The 20,615-nt window shown below is 39.4% G+C and overlaps 2 protein-coding genes across 2 annotated transcripts in view; one reads left to right on the forward strand and one right to left on the reverse strand.

The window, feature by feature from the left end:
* Positions 1-16,956, forward strand: part of LYPD1 (LY6/PLAUR domain containing 1) — a 50,694-nt gene extending 33,738 nt beyond the window's left edge. The window contains exon 3 of the mRNA XM_059927630.1: positions 15,470-16,956. Coding sequence (XP_059783613.1) covers positions 15,470-15,705 — 236 coding nt within the window. The 3' untranslated portion in view covers positions 15,706-16,956. The remainder of the gene's footprint in view (positions 1-15,469) is intronic.
* Positions 15,202-20,615, reverse strand: part of GPR39 (G protein-coupled receptor 39) — a 235,857-nt gene continuing 230,443 nt past the window's right edge. Inside the window, exon 2 of the mRNA XM_059927628.1 lies at positions 15,202-16,704. Coding sequence (XP_059783611.1) covers positions 16,196-16,704 — 509 coding nt within the window. The 3' untranslated portion in view covers positions 15,202-16,195. The remainder of the gene's footprint in view (positions 16,705-20,615) is intronic.

Raw genomic sequence — 20,615 nt, forward strand, 5'->3', positions numbered from 1 at the left:
TTAAGAGCATAGATTCTAAAAGCAGTCTTCCTGGGTTCAAATCCCAGCTCTACCATATATTACCTGCATGGCCCCCAATCAATTTGTTTAACCTCTCTCTGCCTCAGTTTCCTCTTATGCAAAATGTGGATTATCACTAGAGTTATTATAAAGATTAAATGAGTTAATATTTGTGGAGCTCTAAAACTGTATCTGGAATATAGTGAGAAGCATGGGCTCATTTGTTAAACAGTTTTTTCTTAAGAAAAGTGGGGGGGGGGGGGAGAGGAACTGTCTACCTATACTGTGCTCTGTTATTATTCAGTATTTGATATTGAATATTTGAACATTGCAAAATAATCACCACAATAAGTCTAGTTAACATCCATCACCATATATAGCAATTTTTTCTTGTGATGAGAGCTTTTTAGATCTACTCCTAGCAACTTTCATATATGAAACGGATTATTATTAACTGCAGTCACCATGCTGTACATTACATCCCCATGACTTAATTATTTTATAACTGGAAGTCTGTAGCTTATGACCCCCTTCACCCATTCTTCCTATCCCAATACCCTGCTTTTGGCAACCACTAATGTGTTCTCTGAATTTATGAGCTTGTTTGTTATTGTTTTTGTTTTAAATTTCACATTTAAGTGAGATCATATGGTATTTGTCTTTCTCTGTCTGGCTTATTTCACTTAGCATAACACCCTCAAGGTCCATCCATGTTGTCACAAATGGCAAGGTTTCATTCTTTTTTATGCCTGAATAGTATATCCCATAGTGTGTGCACACACACGTGTGTGTATGTATATATCACATCTTCTATATCCATTTATGCATCGATGGACACTTAGGTTGTTTCCATATCTTACCTACTGTAAATAATGCTGCAGTGAACAAGGGGGGTGCATATATCTTTCTGAATTAGTGTTTTCATGTTCTTTAGATAAATAAGCAGAAGTGGAATTGCTGGATCATATGGTAGTTCTATTTTAACTTATGGAGGGACCTCCATACTCTTTTCCATAATTAATGTAGTAATATACATTCCCACCAACAGTTCACAAGGGTTTCCTTTTGTTCATATCCTTGCCAACACTTGTTATTTTTTGTTTTTTTGATAGTAGGCATCCTAAGACTGTGAGGTGATATCTTTTTGTGGTTTTGATTTGCATTTCCCTGATGACTAGTGATGTTGAGCATTTTTTCACGTCTGTTGTCTGTTGGCCATCTGTATAGCTTCTCTGGAAATATGTCTATACAGGTCCTCTGCCCATTTTTTAATCATTTTTTAATTTAAAAAAAAAAATTATTTTTTTGCTGTCAAGTTGTATGAGTTCTTTATAAATTTTAGATATTAACCACTTATCAGATAAATGATTTACAGATATTTTCTCCCCATTCAGTAGATTCCCTTTTCATTTTGTTGATGGTTTCTTTTGCTGTGCAGAAGCTATTTAGTTTGATGTAGTCTCATTTATTTACTCTGCTTTTGGGGGTAGAGCCAAAAAATCATCTCCAAGACTGATGTCCAGGAGCTTGCTGACTATCTTTTCTTCTAGAAGTTTTATGGTTTCAGGTCTTACACTCAAGCCTTTAATCAATCTTGAGTTAATTTTTGTGTATGGTGTAAGACTGTGGTCCAGATTCATTCTTTAGCATGTGGCTAAAGTTTTCTCAACACCATTTATTGAAGAGACTGTCCTTTCGCCATTGTATATTCTTGCCTCCTTTGTCATAAATTAATTGACCATATGTGCATGGGTTTACTTCTGGGTTCTCTATTTTGTTCCATTCATCGATGTGTCTGTTTTTATGCCAATGAAATACTATTTTGATTACTATAACTTTGTAATACCATTTAAAATCTCGGAGCTTGATGCTTGTTGTTATTCCTTGTGATTGCTTTGGGTATTTGGGGTCTTTTGTGGTTCCATACAAATTTTAGGATTGGTTGTTATATTTCTGGAAAAGTTGCTATTGGAATTTTCATTGGGATTGTATTCAATCTGCAAATTGCTTTGGGTAGTATGGACATTTTAAAAATAATAATGCTTCAGATTCATGAGCATGAAATATCTTTCAATTTATTTGTATCTTGAATTTTTTTCACCAGTGTCTTAGAGTTTTCGGTATACAGGTCTTTTACCTCCTTGGTTAAATTTATTTCTAGGAATTTTTATCTTTTCTCATGCAATTGTAAATAGGATTGTTTTCTTAATTTCTCTTTGACAGTTCATTATTAGTTTATAGAAATGCAGCAGATTTTTGTGTATAGATTTTGTATCCCGAAGCTTTACTGAAGTCATTTATTATTTCTAACAAAGCTGGGGGGAGTATTTAGGATTTTTCTATGTATACTATCATGTCATCTGCAAATAGTGAGTTTTACTTCTTCCTTTCTCATTTGGGTGCCTTTTCTTTTTCTTGCCTAATTGCTCTGGCTAGGACTTTCAATACTCTGTTGAATAAAAGTGGCAAGAGTGAACATTCCTGTCTTATTCATGATATTAGAGGAAAAGCTTTCAACTTTTCACCATTGAGTATGATGGTAACTCTGGATTTGTCATATATGGCCTTTATTATGTTGAGGTACAGTTATCATAAATGAATGTTGAATTATATCAAATGCTTTTTCTGCATCTATTGAGATAATTATTTGATTTTTATCCTTCATTCTGTTAATGTATATCAATTACACTGATTTGCAGATGCTGAACCATCCTTGCATCCTTGGAATAAATCCCCATTGATAATGGTGTATGATCCCTTTAATGTATTGTTGAATTTGGTTTGCTAATATTTTGTTGAGGATTTTTTTTTTTTTTTTTTACAATATATTTTTGTAGCTTTTTTTTTTTTTTTTTTTATGGCTGTGTTGGGTCTTCGCTTCTGTGCGAGGGCTTTCTCTAGTTGCGGCAAGTGGGGGCCATTCTTCATCGCAGTGCGTGGGCCTCTCATTATCGCGGCCTCTCTTGTTGTGGAGCACAGGCTCCAGATGCGCAGGCTCAGTAATTGTGGCTCACGGGCCTAGTTGCTCCGCGGCATGTGGGATCTTCCCAGACCAGGGCTCGAACCCGTGTCCCCTGCATTGGCAGGCAGATTCTCAACCACTGCACCACCAGGGAAGCCCTTGTTGAGGATTTTTACATCTATGTTCATCAGGGATGTTGCCTGGTAGTTTTCTTTTCTTGTGGTGTCTTTGGTCTTGGTATCAGGGTAACATTGGCCTCATAAAATGAGTTTGGAAGTGTTCCCTTTTCTTCTGTTCTTTGGGAAGAGTTTGAGGAGGATTGTTATTAATTCTTCTTTGAATATTTGGTAGAATTCATCAGTGAAGCCATCTGATCCTGGACTTTTGTTTGTTGGAAACTTTGATTACTGATCCTATCTTCTTACTAGTAATCAGTCCGTTCAGATTTTGTTTCTTCGTGATTCAGTCATGGAAGTTTGCATGCCTCTAGGAATTGATCTATTTCTTCTGTGTTGTCCAATTTGTTAGCATATAAATGTTTGTAGTAGTCTTTTCTGATCAGCTGTATTTCTGTGATATCAATTGTCATGTCTCCTCTTTCATTTCTGATTTTGAGTCCTCTTTTTTTCTTGGTGAGTCTAGCTAAAAGTTTATCAGTTTTATTTATCATTTCAAAGAACCAGCTCTTGCTTTCATTGATCTTTTCTATTGTCTTTTTAGTCTCAATTTCATTTATTTCTCCTTTCAGTTTGTTGTTTTCTTTCTCTACTAGCTAACTTTGGGCCTTGTTGTTTTGTTTTTTTTTTTTTTCCTTTTCCTAGTTACTTGAGGTGTACTGTTAGGTTGTTTGAGACTTTTCTTGTTTCTTGAAGTAGACACTTATCACTATGAATTTCTTTCTTAGAACTGCTTTTGCTACATCCCATAGGTTTTGTATATTGTATTTCCATTTTAATTTGTCTTAAGGTATTGTTTGATTTCCTTTTGATTTCTTCATTGACCCACTGGTTGTTCACTAGCCTGTTGTTGCCACATATTTATAAATTTTCCAGTTTTCTTCTTGCAGTTGATTTCTAGTTTCATACCATTGTAGGCAGAAAAGATGCTTGATATGACTACAGTATTATAAAATTTGCTAAGACTTATTTTGTGGCCTAACAAATGATCTATCCTGGAGAATGTTCCATGTGCACTTGAGAAAAATGTTTATTCTGGTGCTTTTGGATGGGATGTTTTGTATATATTTGTTAAGTCCACCTGGTCTAATGTGTCATTTATGGCCCATGTTCCCTTATTGATTTTCTGTCTGAATGATCTATCCATTGATGTAAGTGGGTTATTAAAGTCCCCTACCACTATTTTATTGCTGTCTATTTTCCCCCTTAGGTCTATTAATATTTGCTGTTTATATTTAGGTGCTTCTATGTTGGGTGCATAAATATTTACAACTGTTATATCTTCTTGTTTGACGTTTTAATCATTATGTAATGCCCTTCATTGTCTCTTAGTACAGTATTTTGTCTGATATAAGTATCAGTAGCCCAGCTTTCTTTTGGTTACTATTCGCATGGAATATCTCTTTCCATCCCTTCACTTTCAGTCTGTGTGTGTCCTTGTGTCTGAAGTTCATCTCTGTAGGCAGCATACGGATGGGTCTTGTTTTTTTCATCCATTGAGCCACTCTATGTCTTTTGATTGAGAATTTAGTCCATTTACATTTAAAGGAATTATTGATAGGTATGAAGTTATTGGCATTTTGTTAATTGTTTTCTGGATGTTTAGAAGTTCCTCTGTATCTTTCTTATTTTATTACTCTTTTCTTTTGTAATTTGATGGGCTTTTTTTTTTACTGGTATGCTTAGATTTCTTTCTCATTACCTTTTGTGTACCTACTTATATAGGTTTTTGCTTTGTGATTACCATGAGTCTTACATATAAGAACTTATATTTACAACAGTGTATTCTGAGTTGATAACAAGTTTGAATGCATCTTAAAGTACTACGTTTCTACCCTCCCCCTCCACATTTTATGTTTTTGATGTCACATTTTACATTTTTTTTTTGTTTTTTAATTTTTATTTTATATTGGAGTACAGTTGATTAACAATGTTGGGTTAGTTTCAGGTGTACAGCAAAGTGATTCAGTTATACATATACATATGTCTATTCTTTTTCAAATTCTTTTCCCAGTTAGGTCATTACAGAATATTAAACAGAGTTCCCTGTGCTATACAGTAGGTCCTTGTCGGTTATCTATTTTAAGTATAGTAGTGTGTATATGTCAATCCCAAACTCTCAACGTATTCCCCGCACCTTTCCCCTTTGGTAACCATAAGTTTGATTTCTAAGCCTGTGAGTCTGTTTCTCTATGGTAAATAAGTTCATTTGTATCATATTTTTTTAGATTTCACACATAAGCAATATCATATGATATTTGCCTTTGTCTGACTTACTTCACTTAGTATGATAATCTCTAGCTCCATCCCATGTTGCTGCAAATGGCATTATTTCATTCTGTTTTATGGCTGAGTAATATTCCATTGCATATATCTACCACATCATCTTTATCCAGTCATCTGTTAATGGACATTTAGGTTCTTCTATGTCTTGGCTGTTGTAAACAGCGCTGCGATGAACACTGGAGTGCATGTATCCTTTTGAAACATGGTTTTCTCCAGACACATGCCCAGGAGTGGGGCTACTGGAACATATGGTAGCTCTGTTTTTAGTTTTTTAAGGAAATTCCATACTGTTCTCCATAGTGGCTGTACGAATTTACATTCCCAGCAGCCATGTAGGAGGATCCCCTTTTCTCCACACCCTCTCCAGCATTCACTGTTTGTAGACTTTTTGATAATGGCCATTCTGACTGGTGTGAGGTGATATCTCATTGTAGTTTTGATATACATTTCTGTAATAATTAAAGATGTTGAGCATCTTTTCACATGCCTCTTGGCCATCTGTATGTCTTCTTTGGAGAAATGTCTATTTAGGTCTTCTGCCCATTTTTTGATTGGGTTGTTTCTTTTTTGATATTGAGCTACAGGAGCTGTTCTAGATTTTGGAGATTAATCCCTTGTCAGTCACATCGTTTGCAAATATTTTCTCCCATTCTGTGGGTTGTCTTTTCATTTTGTTTATGGTTTCCTTTGCTGTGCAAAAGCTTTTGAGTTTAAATAGGTCCTTTTTGTTTCTATTTCCATTACTCCAGAAGACAGATCAAAAAAGACAGTGCTGTGATTTATGTCAGAGTGTCCGCTTATGTTTTCCTCTAAAGAGTTTTATAGAATCAGGTCTTACACTTAGGTCTTTAATCCATTTTGAGTTTATTTTTGTGTATGGTGTTAAATAATGTTCTAATTTCATTCTTTTACATTCAGCTGTCCAGTTTTCCCAGTACCATTTACTGAAGAGACTGTCTCATCTCCATTGTATAGTCTTGCCTGCTTTGTCATAGATTAATTGACTATAGGTATGTAGGTTTATTTCTGGGCTTTCTATCCTGTTCCATTGATCTGTATTTCTGTTTTTGTGACAGACCCATACTGTTTCGATGACTGTAGCTTTGTAGTATAGTCTGAAGACAGGGAGTCTGATTACTCCAGCTCTGTTTTTCTTTCTCAGGATTACTTTGGCTATTTGGGGTGTTTTTGTCTCCATACAAATTTGAAAATTTTTTTGTTCTAATTCTGTGAAAAACGCCATTGGTAATTTGATAGGGATTGTATCGAATCTGTAGATTGCCTTGGGTAGTATAGTCATTTTCACAATATTGATTCTTCCAATCCAAGAACATGGTATATATCTTTCCATCTGTTCGTGTCATCTTCGATTTCTTTCATCAGTGTCTTATAGTTTTCTGCATACAGGTCTTTTGCCTCCTTAGGTAGGTTTATTCCTAGTTTTTCTTTTTGATGCGATGCTCAGTGGGATTGTTTCTTTAATTTCTCTTTCTGATCTTCCATTTTTAGTGTATAGAAATGCAACCGATTTCTGTGCATTAATTTTGTATCCTGCAACTTTACCAATTTCACCAGTGACCTCCAGTAGTGTTCTGGTAGCATCTTTAGGGTTTTTCTATGTGTAGTCATGTCATCTGCAAACAGTGACAGTTTCATATCATCTGCAAACTGTGACAGTTTTACTTCTTCTTTTCCAATTTGGATTCCTTTTATTTCTTTTACTTCTCTGATAGCCGTGGCTAGGACTTCCAAAACTATGTTGAATAAAAGTGGCAAGAATGGACATCCTTGTCTTGTTCCCGATCTTAGAAGAAATGCTTTCAGCTTTTCACTGTTGAGTATGATGTTAGCTGTAGGTTTGTCGTACATGGCCTTTATTATGTTCAGGTAGGTTCCCTCTATGCCCACTTTCTGGAGAGTTTTTATCATAAATGGGTGTTGAATTTTGTTAAAAGATTTTTCTGCATCTATTGAGATGATCATATGGCTTTTATTCTTCAATATGTTGACGTGATGTACCACACTGATTGATTTGCAGATACTGAAAAATCCTTGCATCCCCGGGTTAAATCCTATTTGATTATGGTGTATGACCCTTTTCATGTGTTGTTGGATTCAGTTCGCTAGTATTTTGTTGAGGATTTTGGGGTCTATGTTCATCAGTGATATTGGCCTGTAATTTTCTTTTTTTGTGGTATCTTTGTCTGGTTTTGGTATCAGGGTGACGGTGGCCTCATAGAATGAATTTGGGAGTGTTCCTTCCTCTGCAATTTTTTGGAAGAGTTTCAGAAAACTAGGTATTAACTCTTCTCTAAATGTTTGATAGAATTCGCCTGTGAAGCCGTCTGGTCTTGAACTTTCGTTTTTGGGGAGTTTTTAAATCAGTTTCGATTTCAGTACTTGTGATTGGTCTGTTCACCTTTTTTTATTTCTTTTTGGTTCAGTCTTGGGAGATTGTACCTTTCTAACAATGTGTCCATTTCTTCTAGGTTCTTATTTTATCAGCATATATTTGCTTGTAGTAGTCTCTTATGATCCTTTGTATTTCTGTGGTGTCTGTCATAACTTCTCCTTTTTCACTTCTAATTTTATTGATCTGAGCCCTCCTTTTTTCTTGATGAGTCTGGCTAAAGATTTATCTGTTTTGTTTATCTTTTTAAAGAATCAGCCTTTAGTTTCATTGATTTTTTTCTGTTGTTTTCTTCGACTCTATTTCATTTATCTCTGCCCTGATCTTTATGATTTCTTTCCTTCTGCTAAATTTGGGTTTTGTTTGTTGTTCTTTCTCTAGTTACTTTAGGTGTAATTTTAGGTTGTTTATTTTCAATTTTTCTTGTTTTCCAAAGTAAGACTGTATTCCTATAAACTTCCCTCTTAGGACTGCTTTAGCTGTGTCCCATAGGTTTTGGATCATCATCCTTTCGTTTTCATTTGTCTCGAGGTATTTTCTTTTTTCATCTTTGATTTCTTCAGTGATCCATTGGTTGTTTAGTAGCATATTATTTAGCCTCCACGTTACTGTGTTTTTTACATTTTTTTTTTTTTTCTTGTAGTTGATTTCTAATCTCACAGTGTTGTGGTCAGAAAAGATGCTTGATATGATTTCAATTTTCTTCAATTTACCAAGGCTCGTTTTGTAGCCCAGCACGTGATCAATCCTGGAGAATGTTCCATGTGCACTTGAAAAGAATACATATTCTGCTGCTTTTGGATGGAATACTCTATAAATGTCACTTAAGTCCATCTGGTCTAATGTGTCAGTTAAGGCCTGTGTTTCCTTTTTGATTTTCTGTCTGGATGATTTGTCCATTGGTGTAAGTGGGGTGTGAAAGTCCCCCACTATTATTGTGTTACTGTTGATTTCTTCTTTTATGGCTGTATTTGCCTTATATATTGAGATGCTCCTATGTTGGGTTCATATATATTTACAATTGTTATACCTTCTTCTTAGATTGATCCCTTGATCATTAAGTAGTATCTTTCTTTGTCTCTTATAACATTCTTTATTTTAAAGTCTATTTTGTCTGATAGAAGTATTGCTACTCCAGCTTTCCTTTGATTTCCATTTGCATGGAGTGGCTTTTTCCATCCCCTCACTTTCAGTCTTTATGTGTCCCGAGATCTGAAGTGGGTCTCTTGTAGACAGCATATATATGGGTCTTGTTTTTTTATCTATTCAGCCAGTCTATGTCTTTTGGTTGGAGCATTTAATCCATTTACATTTAAGATAATTATTGATATGTATGTTTTTATTGCCATTTTGTTAATTGGTTTGGATTTGTTTTGTAGGGCTTTTTCCTTCCCTTCCTCTTTTGTTCTCTTCCCTTGTGATTTGATGACTATCTTTAGCGTTGTGTTTGGATTTCTTTTGCTTTTTTGTTTGTGTATCTATTGTAGATTATTGGTTTGTGGTTACCATGAGGTTTTGATATAGCAATCTATATATATACAAGATTGTTTTAAATTGCTGGTCTTTTAACTTCAAATGCATTTCCAATATCCTGCATCTGTACTCTTCTTTTCTCATGACTGCTGGTTTTGATATCATATTTGTGTGTGGATGATTTCCTAACTTTATTGTATGTTTGCCTTTACTGATGAGCTTTTCCATTCATAATTTTCTTGTTTCTAGTTGTGGCCTTTTTCTTTTCCACCTAGAGAAGTTCCTTTAGCATTTGCTGCAAAGCCGGTCTGGTGGTGCTGAATTCTCTTAGCTTTTGCTTGTCTGTAAAGCTTTTGATTTCTCTGCCTTGCTGGGTAGAATATTCTTGGTTGTAGGTTCTTCCCTTTCACCACTTTAAATATATCATGCCATTCCCTTCTGGCCTACAGAGTTTCTGCTGAAAAATCAGCTGATAACCTTAAGAGAATTCCCTTGGACGTTATTTGTTGCTTTTCCCTTCTTGCTTTTAATATTTTTTCTTTGTCTTTAATTTTTGCCAATTTGATTACTATGTGTCTAGGTGTGTTCCTCCTTGGGTTTATCCTGCCTGGGACTCTCTGTACTTCCTGGACTTGGGTAACTGTTTCCTTTCCCATGTTAGGGAAGTTTTCAGCTATTATCTCTTCTCTATTTTCTCAGGTCCTTTCTCTCTCTGTTCTCCTTCTTGGACCCCTATAATGCGAATGTTGGTGCATTTAACGTCGTACCAGTGGTGTCTTAGCCTGTCCTAATTTTTTTTTTCATTCTTTTTCTTTATTCTGTTCCACAGCAGTGATTTCTACCATTCCCTCTTCCAGCTCACTTATCTATTCTCTGCCTCCATTATTCTGCTATTCCTTCTAGTTTATTTTTTATTTCAGTTATTGTATTGTTCCTATTTGTGCTTTAATTCTTCTAGGTCTTTGTTAAACGTTTCTTGTATCTTCTCAATCTGTGCCTCCATTCTTTTTCCGAGATCTTGGATCATCTTTACTATCATTACTCTGAGTTCTTTCTCAGATTCCCTATCTCCACTTCACTTAGTTGTTCTTCTGGGGTTTTTATCTTGTTCCTTCATCTGGGACGTATTCCTCTGCCACCTCATTTTGCCTAACTCTCTGTGATTGCGGTTTCTATTCCACAGGCTGCAGGGTTGTAGTTCTTCTTGCTTCTGCTGTCTGCCCCCTCGTGGATGAGGCTGGTCTAACAGGCTTGTGTAGGCTTCCTGGTGGGAGGGACTGGTTCCTGCCCACTGGTGGGTGGAGCTGGTCTTGTGCCTCTGGTGGACAGGGCCGTGTAAGGGATTTGTTTAGCGGGCAGCTGTGTGCTCAGGAAGACTTTAAGCAGCCTGCCTGCTGATGGGTGGGGCTGTGTTCTTGCCCTGTTGGTTGTTTGGCCTGAGGTGTCCGAGCACTGGAGCCTACAGGCTGTTGGGTGGGACCACGTCTTGGTGAGAAAATAGCGGCCTCTGGGAGGGCTCATGACACTGAGTACTCCCCAGAACTACCACTCCCAAGGTCTTTATCCCCACAGTGAGCCACAGCTGTCCCCTACCTCTGCTGGAGACTCTCCAATACCAGCAGGTTGCTCTGGCCCAGGATGTTATGAGGTCACTGCTTTTTATCCTGGGCAGTGGTGTGCACAAGACCTTGTGTGTGCCCTCTGAGAGTGGAGTTTCTGTTTCCCCTAGTACTGTGGAATTCCTGCAATAAGATCCCACTGGCCTTCAAAGCCAGATTCTCTGGGGGCTCCTCATCCCATCGCCAGACCACCAGGCTGGGAAGCATGACTTGGGGTCAGAACTTTCACTCCTGTGGGAGAACTTTCGGGATATAATTATTTTCTAGTTTGTGGGTCACCCACCTGGTGGGTATGGGGTTTGCTTTTATTGCAGTTGTGCTCCTCCTACCATCTCGTTGTAGCTTCTTCTTTGTCTTTGGGCATAGGATATCTTTGTTGGTAGGTTCCAGCATTTTTCTGTCAATGGTTGTTCAGCAGTTAGTTGTGATTTTGGTGTTTTCATAAGAAGAGGTGAGCTCATGTCCTTCTACTCTGCTATCTTGTGTCCACTCATATTTTACTTTTATCTTGTGTATCCCTTAACTAATTATTGTAGTTAGCTGTTTTCACTACTCTTTCAACCTTCATACAAGCTTTATAAGTGATTAATCCACTACACTCACTATACATTTACCTTTACTAGTGAGATTTATACTTTCATATGTTTTGTTACTAATTAACACCTTTTCTTTTCAACTTAAATGAGCCACTTTAACATTTCTTATAAGGTCGGTTTAATGGTAATGAACTCCTTTAGCTTTGGCTTGTCTGGAAAACTTTGTATCTCCTTTAATTCTGAGTTATAACTGCTGGATAGAATATTCTTGTTTGGAAATTTTTTTTTTTTTCTTTCAGCACTTTGAATACAGGCATACCTCAGAGATACTGGGGTTTGGTTCCAGACAACCACAATAAAGGAAATATTGCAACAAAGCAAGTCATACAAGTTTCTTGGTTTCCCCATGCATATAAAAGTTATGTTTATACTGTAATTTAGTGTGTGCAGATAGCGTTATGTCTTTTTAAAATGTACATATCTTAAGTAAAAAATACAAAGCAAAAACAATTAGAATGGTAACATCAATTATCACTGATCACAGATCACCATGAGAAATATAATAATGAAAAAGTTTGAAATATTGTGAGAATTACCAAAACATGACACAGAGACATGAAGTGGGCAAATGCTTTTGGAAAAATGGTGCTGATAGACTTGCTAAACTCAGGTTGCCACAAGCCTTCAGTGTGTAATAAACATAGTATCTGTGAAGGACAATAAAACAAAAAGCAGTAAAATGAGGTATGCCTGTATATTGTGCAACTCCCTTCTGGCCTGCACAGTTTTTCATGAAAAATCTGCTGCTCATTTTATGGGGGTTCCCTTTGAAGTAACAGGTTGTTCCTCTATTGCCATTTTTAATATTCTCTCCTTGTCTTATATTTTCACATTTTAATTATGTGTATTGATGTATGTTTCTTTTGGTTCCCCTTATTTGGAAATCTCTGGGCTTCCTGAATCTGGATGTCTGTTTCCTTCCCCAGGTTAGGGAGGTTTTCAGCCATTATTTCTTCAAATAAATTTTCTACCCCTTTTGCTCTTCTCCCTCTGTGACTCCTATAATGTGAATATTAATCCACTTGATGAGTCCCTTAAGCTATCTTCCCTTTTTATTTTCCATTCCTTTTTGTTTTCTCTGCTCTCTGATTGGGTCAGTTCCTCTGCCCTGTCTTTGAGTTCATTGATCCTTTCTTCTGCTTCATCTAGTCTGTTCTTGAACCCCTCTAGTGCATTTCTAGTTCAATAATTGTATACTTCAGCTCTGTGACTTCTGTTTGGTTCTTTCTTATATTTTCTCTCTCTCTGTTGAAGTTCTCACTGTGTTCATCCATTCTTCTCCCAAGTTCAATGAGCATGTTTAAGACTACTACTTTGAACTCTTTCTTGTAAATTACTTATCTGTTTCATTAACATTTTCTTCTCAAGTTTTATCTTATTTATTTGTTTGGACCATATTCATCTTTTTCTCCTTTTTGATGACTTGTTTTGCTTTCTGTGCATTAGATGAAACAGCCACCTCTCCCAGTCTTGAAGTGCTGGCCTAGTGTAGGAGATGTACCTTGTCATTCAACCATACCCCAGCTTTTGGTTATCTCTTCAACCTTTCCAATTGTCTAAGCAGTCTATTTTATTTCTAATAGGTCCCTGTAGCTGAGTGTGTGCTGAGATCAGTTAGTGCCCCAAAGAAGAGGATCTCAGCACCTAGATTCAGGCTGATTGGAAGGCAGACCCTCTGGCAGCAACTTTTAAAGATGCAAATATATATAGTCCTGCAGGACTGCAAGCGTAGGCCCCACTGGCCATCAGAGCCAAGTGATCTGGAGATGTCCCCTGGGCAGCAGTCACAAAATTGCGTTATTTATCTAACTAACTTACCTCATCACTGACTCTCAGTCCTACAAAGTTAGACTTAAAAATATATCCCCAGCCATGTCACTAAGTGAAAATGCAAATAGGATATACATATATACAGCATATAGGATGTTATGTTATGCTATCAGGACATATGCACAGACCTCTTCTCCATGGACACATATGTAAATACATAGAAATAGGCCTGGAAGGAGGCATCCCAAATTGATAAGAGTGCTTACCTCTGAGGAGGATGTAGCACTGGAAGGAGAGAGGTCAAGGAGCATTTTCACCTGATCTGTCTGAACGTTTTTACAGTAAAAGATGTATTCAGTACATATTTTTTAATTTTTAAAATTTATTTAAAGGAAAAAAGTTTACTGAAGTTGAACTGACAACTGACAGTTAGTGGCTTTTAACATTTAAGAATAAAAAGACAGTGAACCTTAATTTTCTAAAATGGGCAATGGTTAGAAAATGTAGAGACTCTGGGAACTCTGTAGCATGTTCCTTAGAAATTAAACAGTGCTCCTCATTCCCCCTACACATCCTCTGTCCATGGGATTTCTCTTACCAGACCAGCTACCTTCCAGGTTTTTCTAACAGAGTTACAAAATCAATCCTTACAAACATGCAGTTATAGAAATGGCATAAAATTGCATGTTTAATATAAATCTAAAGTATTTCTTTACCTCCCACTTGGGAGTTTTAGGCACTTCAGTTTTTTTTCACTGTTTCTCTAGCATCCAAAGTAGCAATTCTCAAGGGGGAAGATGGGGGCCCAAATGGAAGTAATGCTTGCATACACACATGTCTGCAGGGAGTCAGAGGGGAGGGAGCCCTGGCTACTGGTGAATGTGTTGTGTCCCTCAGACACGCAGGGCCGCACATGGGCTAAAGGCATCACTTTGAGGTTCAGCTTTAGTATGACGTTATATGTCCAAAAAGAAAAGTAGTTCATTGATACAAAACGGTCTCTCTCTCTCTCTCTCACACACACACACCAAAAGCTATTTTCAAAGTAGTCTTCCCCCCCCCCTGCAAAAAACAAAACCATTTTGTGGTTCACTTGGCTGGCTGCTTTGCTGTATAGTACTACAGATTTGACAGCATGGGACCAGAATACTTGGTTCAAATCACAGGTGCTCTACTTTCTAGAAGTGTGACTTTGGGCAAGTTACTAAATCTCTCTTGCCTTTAGGATCCCCATCTGCAAAATGGGGATGATCTTGGGGCCCTCTCTTGTAGGGTTGTTGCAGGTAGTAAATGAGCTAGGAGCCATCTGAAGAGTGCCTGGCATTCAGGAAAGTATTTAATAAGCTTAGCTATTACTTGAATAAACTTCCAGCTTTATAAAGTCAAATGATTACCCAAGACACCCTAATTTGATGATTATGCTGCAATTTGGACCTGACTGACAGACACACGAGCTCCTTAAGATGGGCCCTCCAGTCTTATTGGGAAGACCCTTTATGTGCCCACACAGTATGTGTTAATAGGTGCTGGCTGTGTGGTGCTGACCTGGCAAATGGCCATATGTTCTAAGGGCAAAACTTCCCTTGGAACAAGGCAGTGTTCGGTACACTGTCAGCCAGGCCCCCCCCCCCCTCCCTTTACTGAACCCACACAGGGCCTCTTTGGTAGTGATCTGATTTATTCTCTTTGGAGTTTGGTTTTTACTGAGAGAGAGAATTCCAGGATTTCATAAACACATAGTTGAGAGCCATCTCTCTGTGGTCGCTTATAAAGTAATAACAAACAAACAACAGAGATAAGATCTTGAAGTGCAGCCTGTCATCCTCTCTGGCATGAGACAGTGTGAACCAAAAAGAAGTACATAAAAAGAAGTTCTGTCTAGTACACAGTTTAAACAAAAAACATGAACTTTGATCGTAAAAGCTCTTTTATTCACTGGTACTGGCATCTCAGAAGCAAGTGAAATGATGCCTGCCTTCTCCACTGCACATGTCATGTATTTTGGGGTGGGGGGGGTGCTCAAGGAAAACAACCTGGAGCAGCTCCCTGGCCACACCAAGTTTCTGGGCTGTAGGAGGAGTGAGAACGTGCTCTGCGTGGGGCTCTGGGCTCGGAGGGTTGCCGTCTTGGGGCCGGTGCAGGCTGGTTACCCGCGCTCCTTCGGGTCTGTGTTGCAGGGATTCTGTACCGCAAGTCGTGCGCGTCGTCGGCGGCCTGCCTCATCGCCTCGGCCGGGTACCAATCCTTCTGCTCCCCGGGGAGACTGAACTCCGTGTGCATCAGCTGCTGCAACACCCCTCTGTGCAATGGGCCCCGGCCCAAGAAAAGGAGCAGTTCTGCCCCAGCCCTTCAGCCGGGACTCCCCAGCACCATCCTGCTCCTCAAATTAGGCCTTTTCTTGGCGCGCTGCTGAAGCTGAAGGAGATACCAGCCCCTCCTGCATTGTTCTTCTGGCTCGCCTTCCCCCCCCAGCCCCCCTGAGATTTTTTTTCTGGGTGTCCTTTTATTCCGGGTCGCGAGGGGAACTCGTGCTCTCTTTCTTTCAGTTCCTTTGCAAATAATGAAAGAGCTCAGTGTCAAAACGAAACTTTGTGAGCTCTGGATACGTTCAGTTTGACTGAATTTTCCACGTGTCCTTAATGGAAGGGAGGAGGAGGAATGGATACACGTGGGCCAGAGTTGAGGCCAGGTTGGCAGCAGCATTAGCCCTTACGTAAGTAAGTAAGTAAGTGACACTTTTAAGTGGCCATCTGTTTTTTTCCCAGGCCCCTGTCTGTCTTCCACTCCTGTCCCTGATGATGGGGGCACAGTCTGTTGTCACTGCTGCATGAAGGTAACCGTCGCTTCCGTGTGGGGAGGGCCCGTTGGCGCTCCAGCTTTCCTTCCTTCCTTGACTGACACAGTCACACTTCATGCTCCTGGAAACCATTTTCGGTGGCAGGGTTGGCAGGTGTCACCTCTGAGTTGGGATCCGGTGACTCACGACTCACCTGCTGAGGCTTAGAGTCGGGCTTGGCCTCGCTCTGAAGAGTGCTTAAGAAAACCTTGTCAGTTCTCCTTGCAGAGGCATTGGGCCGGGAAGCCAGGAAGATGAGGGGGCGGCGCGCTAAGCGGGTGCTATCCACGGTGGAGGCCACGTGGGCGCGCAGCCGCTTCTCCTGGTTGGCGTGCGGCAGCGTCAGCCGGCAGCGCAGCACCTGCCCGAACACGCTGCGGAACTGCTGCGAGGACACGTTGTACAGCAGCGGGTTGACGACCGAGCTCAGGTAGAAGAAGGTGTCCGAGAAGGGGAGCAGGATCATGTACGCCTGGAAGTAGGACTTGGTCCAGTCGTGCTTGGGTTTGGCCGCAGCCATGATCCTCCGAACCTGGTTAGGCATCCAGCAGACGGCCAACGTCACAACGATCAGCCCTGAGCAGGCAGGAGAGGGGAGAGAGAGAGAAAAAAAAAAGTCATAAGCCCAACAACAAAAAGATACCCATAAAATATTGAGCCCCTCCGTTCTGTGCTTACTGGCCAGGAAATGGTACCAAATTTTCAAGCTGGGCTTGCTTGCTTGATGGCTTTTTTTGCCACTAGCAAAAAAAGAATTTAACACTGTTTCAAGGCCAGGGGCGTTGACTGTGTTAAAGACCATTAAATGCTTTAGACAATTTATTTATACCTACCTGTTGATGCCTGTTAATTTAAAAAAATGTTTTTTCATTGTTTGTATATCCAGAAAGCATTTTATGTAGTCCATAAATCTGGTTTTGGCCTTTAAGGAATAGATGGATACAGTATAGCCACATCAGATGAAACAATATCTATCTGTACTTTAAAGAATGTTTGTCTAGAGACAACCCAATGATTATTTTCAAGACAAAAGGGCAGTGGCAGCCCTTTGGTAACAAAGAAGTATATTTAGTGACACTAATTTTACATTCAATTTCAGGGGAGGCAAAATCAGGAGTAGCCTGTCACTGAGTGTGTGTTTGTTTGGGACATATATTTAGTAGGCGTGCACACCTGTAATTACAATGCTCACACCTGCAGCAGCACTTCTGTTTTCTTTACAGATGTTTTTAGATGTGCCGTATATTTGAGCCTCATGGGGGAAAAAAAGATAATTATCCAAAAACCATGGAAAATGTAAAACTTTGAGTTCAGCTAGTAACTCTCACTAGCTCACTGCCTTTGTGGCACTAAGCTGTACTGTCAGCCACCCAGAAAAGATCAGGCTCTTAAAACGATACCCCTTAGTGGTCCCCCAGAGGATCAAACGTTGACTGCACGGACAGATGTCTGTCTGCACGCCCACGTATTTGCATTCTGAATCACGCAATCATTGCTCTTTCTACAACCTCTGACAGAGAACAAGATGTACACCATAGACAACTGATAATCACAAGTGTCATGAGTATTTATCCACAGTGACCAAAAGAGTAAATAAGAAAAGGAAGATCAGGGAGCTGCAGAGCATTTGCTGTCTTCTCTTGGAGAGCCAAGACACCAGAATGTAAGTTTCTATGTGGACAGCTGATATCTTAGAGCTGTGTTTGTTTTGGATTTTCAGAAATTCTTCCTCCCTCTCCTAAATTTACATAATACTTTAAGAAGAAAAATTCATTCACATGTTCAAACCCTCTGATTCTCTAGGAAGCCACAGGTAAGTGATTGTTGGCAACCACCCCTCCTGCCTCTGATCAGTGGTAAATATTTCATTAATAAATGCCCCAGGAAAAACAGCCACGTTTATCCATCCAGGGTCGGCCCTCCGGCACACACTCGCCTAAGCATGCCTTGCCTGGGGCGGCAGAGGGGCCCTAGTTATGTTCTCCGGCACTGAAATCACTCAGTTCTCCCAACAACAAATCCTCCAAAAATCCCAGCTGTCAGCAAAGTAGACCCGTGAAACCTGTTCCCCTGTTAAATTTCCAAACAGGGTTGACAGGTTTCTGGGGTCAAACCTCAGCCCACACTTGAAATACAAACCAATTTGCTTATTTCTTTCCTTTGCTACCCTCAGAACACTCAGTAAATCTAAAAATAAAACAGGCAAAGTAACATATTGATCTGATGAAAGGCAGAAAAAAAAAAAAAAATCACCTTAAGAGTACAGGCTGAAGCACCTAGTTACAGCTGCCAGATGGGAACAAAAATCAACATAGTTCTGATTGATTACCAAAAAAAAAAAAAAAAAAACCTGCATAGGAAAATCGGGGACTGTAAGAGGCACGCCACCACTGCTATTCCAAGTGTGTTCTTAAGTTATTTCTTTGTTTTTTAATCTCATGTAGCTCTGGCTGAGAGGTTCATCTTATTAATTGTGAAGGACTCAGGTAACTCACCTAGCGAAACAACATATCGTCACAGAGTTTTCTATCTTTTTCTCTTCCTTGCCACTGAATTTCAGAGAACAAGTAATAACCATCTTCATTTAAGGACTTATTTCTTAGAATGTGGAAACAGCACAGGGTTTTAGATGTGTGCCATGCTACACTGTGGGAGGTTGTGCTTGCAGGTGCAAGAATCTAGAAAGGCAACGAGAACCACCTAGTACTTAACCATGGTTGAACATAGCACAGCTTCTAAAGCCAACAGAAGAAAGGCAAGGAGAAAGAAAAGGCAGCCTTGTGGGGGGGGCAAAAGGAGAGAAGTTAGTTACACGATTTTTCTTCTCCTGTCCTGTTCTCTTGATCTCTTGTTTACATGACCCTTAGTCTCCCATTACCTACACCCCTTTTGCCTGGAGTCAGTCGTCCTTTGATTGACCAACCCATCAAAAGAAGCAGAGTTCCCATGAAAGCCAAGACCCAGCATGCCCGAGAGGAGGCATCCAGACAAGGGCAGACGAAGGGTTGTGGCTGGTTTATGGTTTTAGCCAGGATAGAATTCTCGCTCTGAACAGTTGAAGTAAATAAGCAGGAGGAACCTTAGTCTGAACAAGTAAGAAGATGGGGAACCAGACGAGAGATTTTTTCAGTGATGAGAAAAAGAAGGGAAAGATTAGCCTTCTGGGTGTAGAAGTAAATAGATAGATAGATAGACATGAAAGAAAATACAAATTTGGGGAAGAAACGAAACAAGGAACTGAGTTGAAATGGTCAGGGATTAAAAGATGAGGCACTGGACAGGTCCTGAGATTAAGAAAGAACCATGCCGATTGCTCATTGCGTTTTCCCTATGTTAGTTCAGTGATAAGTGCTCTCTGCTAATTTCCCATGCATTTCTGACAACAACCTGCTGAGATCAAAACTGTTATTATTTTAATTTTCTAGATGAGGCAGTTGAGTCTCAGAGGTTAGTTACCCAAGGGCTAGCTATAGCCAAGACACATGCTGGCTGGACTCGAAAATCCACAAGCTATATATATATTTTTTTCTCCAAGACAATATTGTCTCTCACATTTTCTATTTGAAAAATAAAACACAAGCAAGAAAGTAATCATGAGCCATAATCCCACCATACATCATAGGTATTAAACAGCACTGTCCACTAGAAATACAAGCCACATATGTAATTTTAAAATCTCAACCACATTCAAAAAGAGGTGAAATCAATTTTAATGATTTTAATCCAGTATGCCCCAGATATCATCATTTCACACACGGTTTCAACGTGCAATGAATCAAAATATTCATGCAATGTTTTACATTTTCTTACATTTCTTACTAAGTCTTTGAAACCCAGTGTGGCTTTTACACTTACAGCACATTTCAGTTGGGACCAGCCCCCTCTGGCTAGTGGCTATGCCACAGGTTAAAGTAATCCTTCATAGACGCTGCCCAAAGCAGCAAGGCTCCTTATTTCCTTCTCCTCCCATTCCCCACTTTCCAGCCGCATACCCAGAGAGTCCTGCCAAACCAAAGAAACCCTCACAGAATCCCCCACCTAGCTTGTATTTATTATCCTCCTAAGATTCTGACGATGCAACCAAGGTTGAATCTGGATCGTATTTCTGAATACACATTCTCCGCTATAGTGTAGACCAAGTCTATCCAGTCTTTTCACAGAAAGCCTTCCCTATAAGGGACTACAAATTAAAGCATAAATAATTCTGAAAACACACAATTTTATTTTGCATTCCTCATTCTAAGCCTTGCCTAGTCATTCTGGAATAACACAGATTGTGCCAAATACCTGCCAGGGCTGCTAGAATATACTTCCCCATCTCAACTGGAGGTGGGGAAAATAGCTAGGACCTTTGCTCTTGTGTTTTGAAAGATGATTCTGTGCTAGGAAAATGGAGCATTGGCCACCCAGGTACAGTCAATGGTCAGCGTGAGGTGTGTGCCCATGGACAATGTAACAGAGGTTAGCCTTGGTGGTGTCAGAAGAGG

This window comes from Balaenoptera ricei, chromosome 7, assembly GCF_028023285.1.
Source record: "Balaenoptera ricei isolate mBalRic1 chromosome 7, mBalRic1.hap2, whole genome shotgun sequence".
Classification (NCBI taxonomy): Eukaryota; Metazoa; Chordata; class Mammalia; order Artiodactyla; family Balaenopteridae; genus Balaenoptera; species Balaenoptera ricei.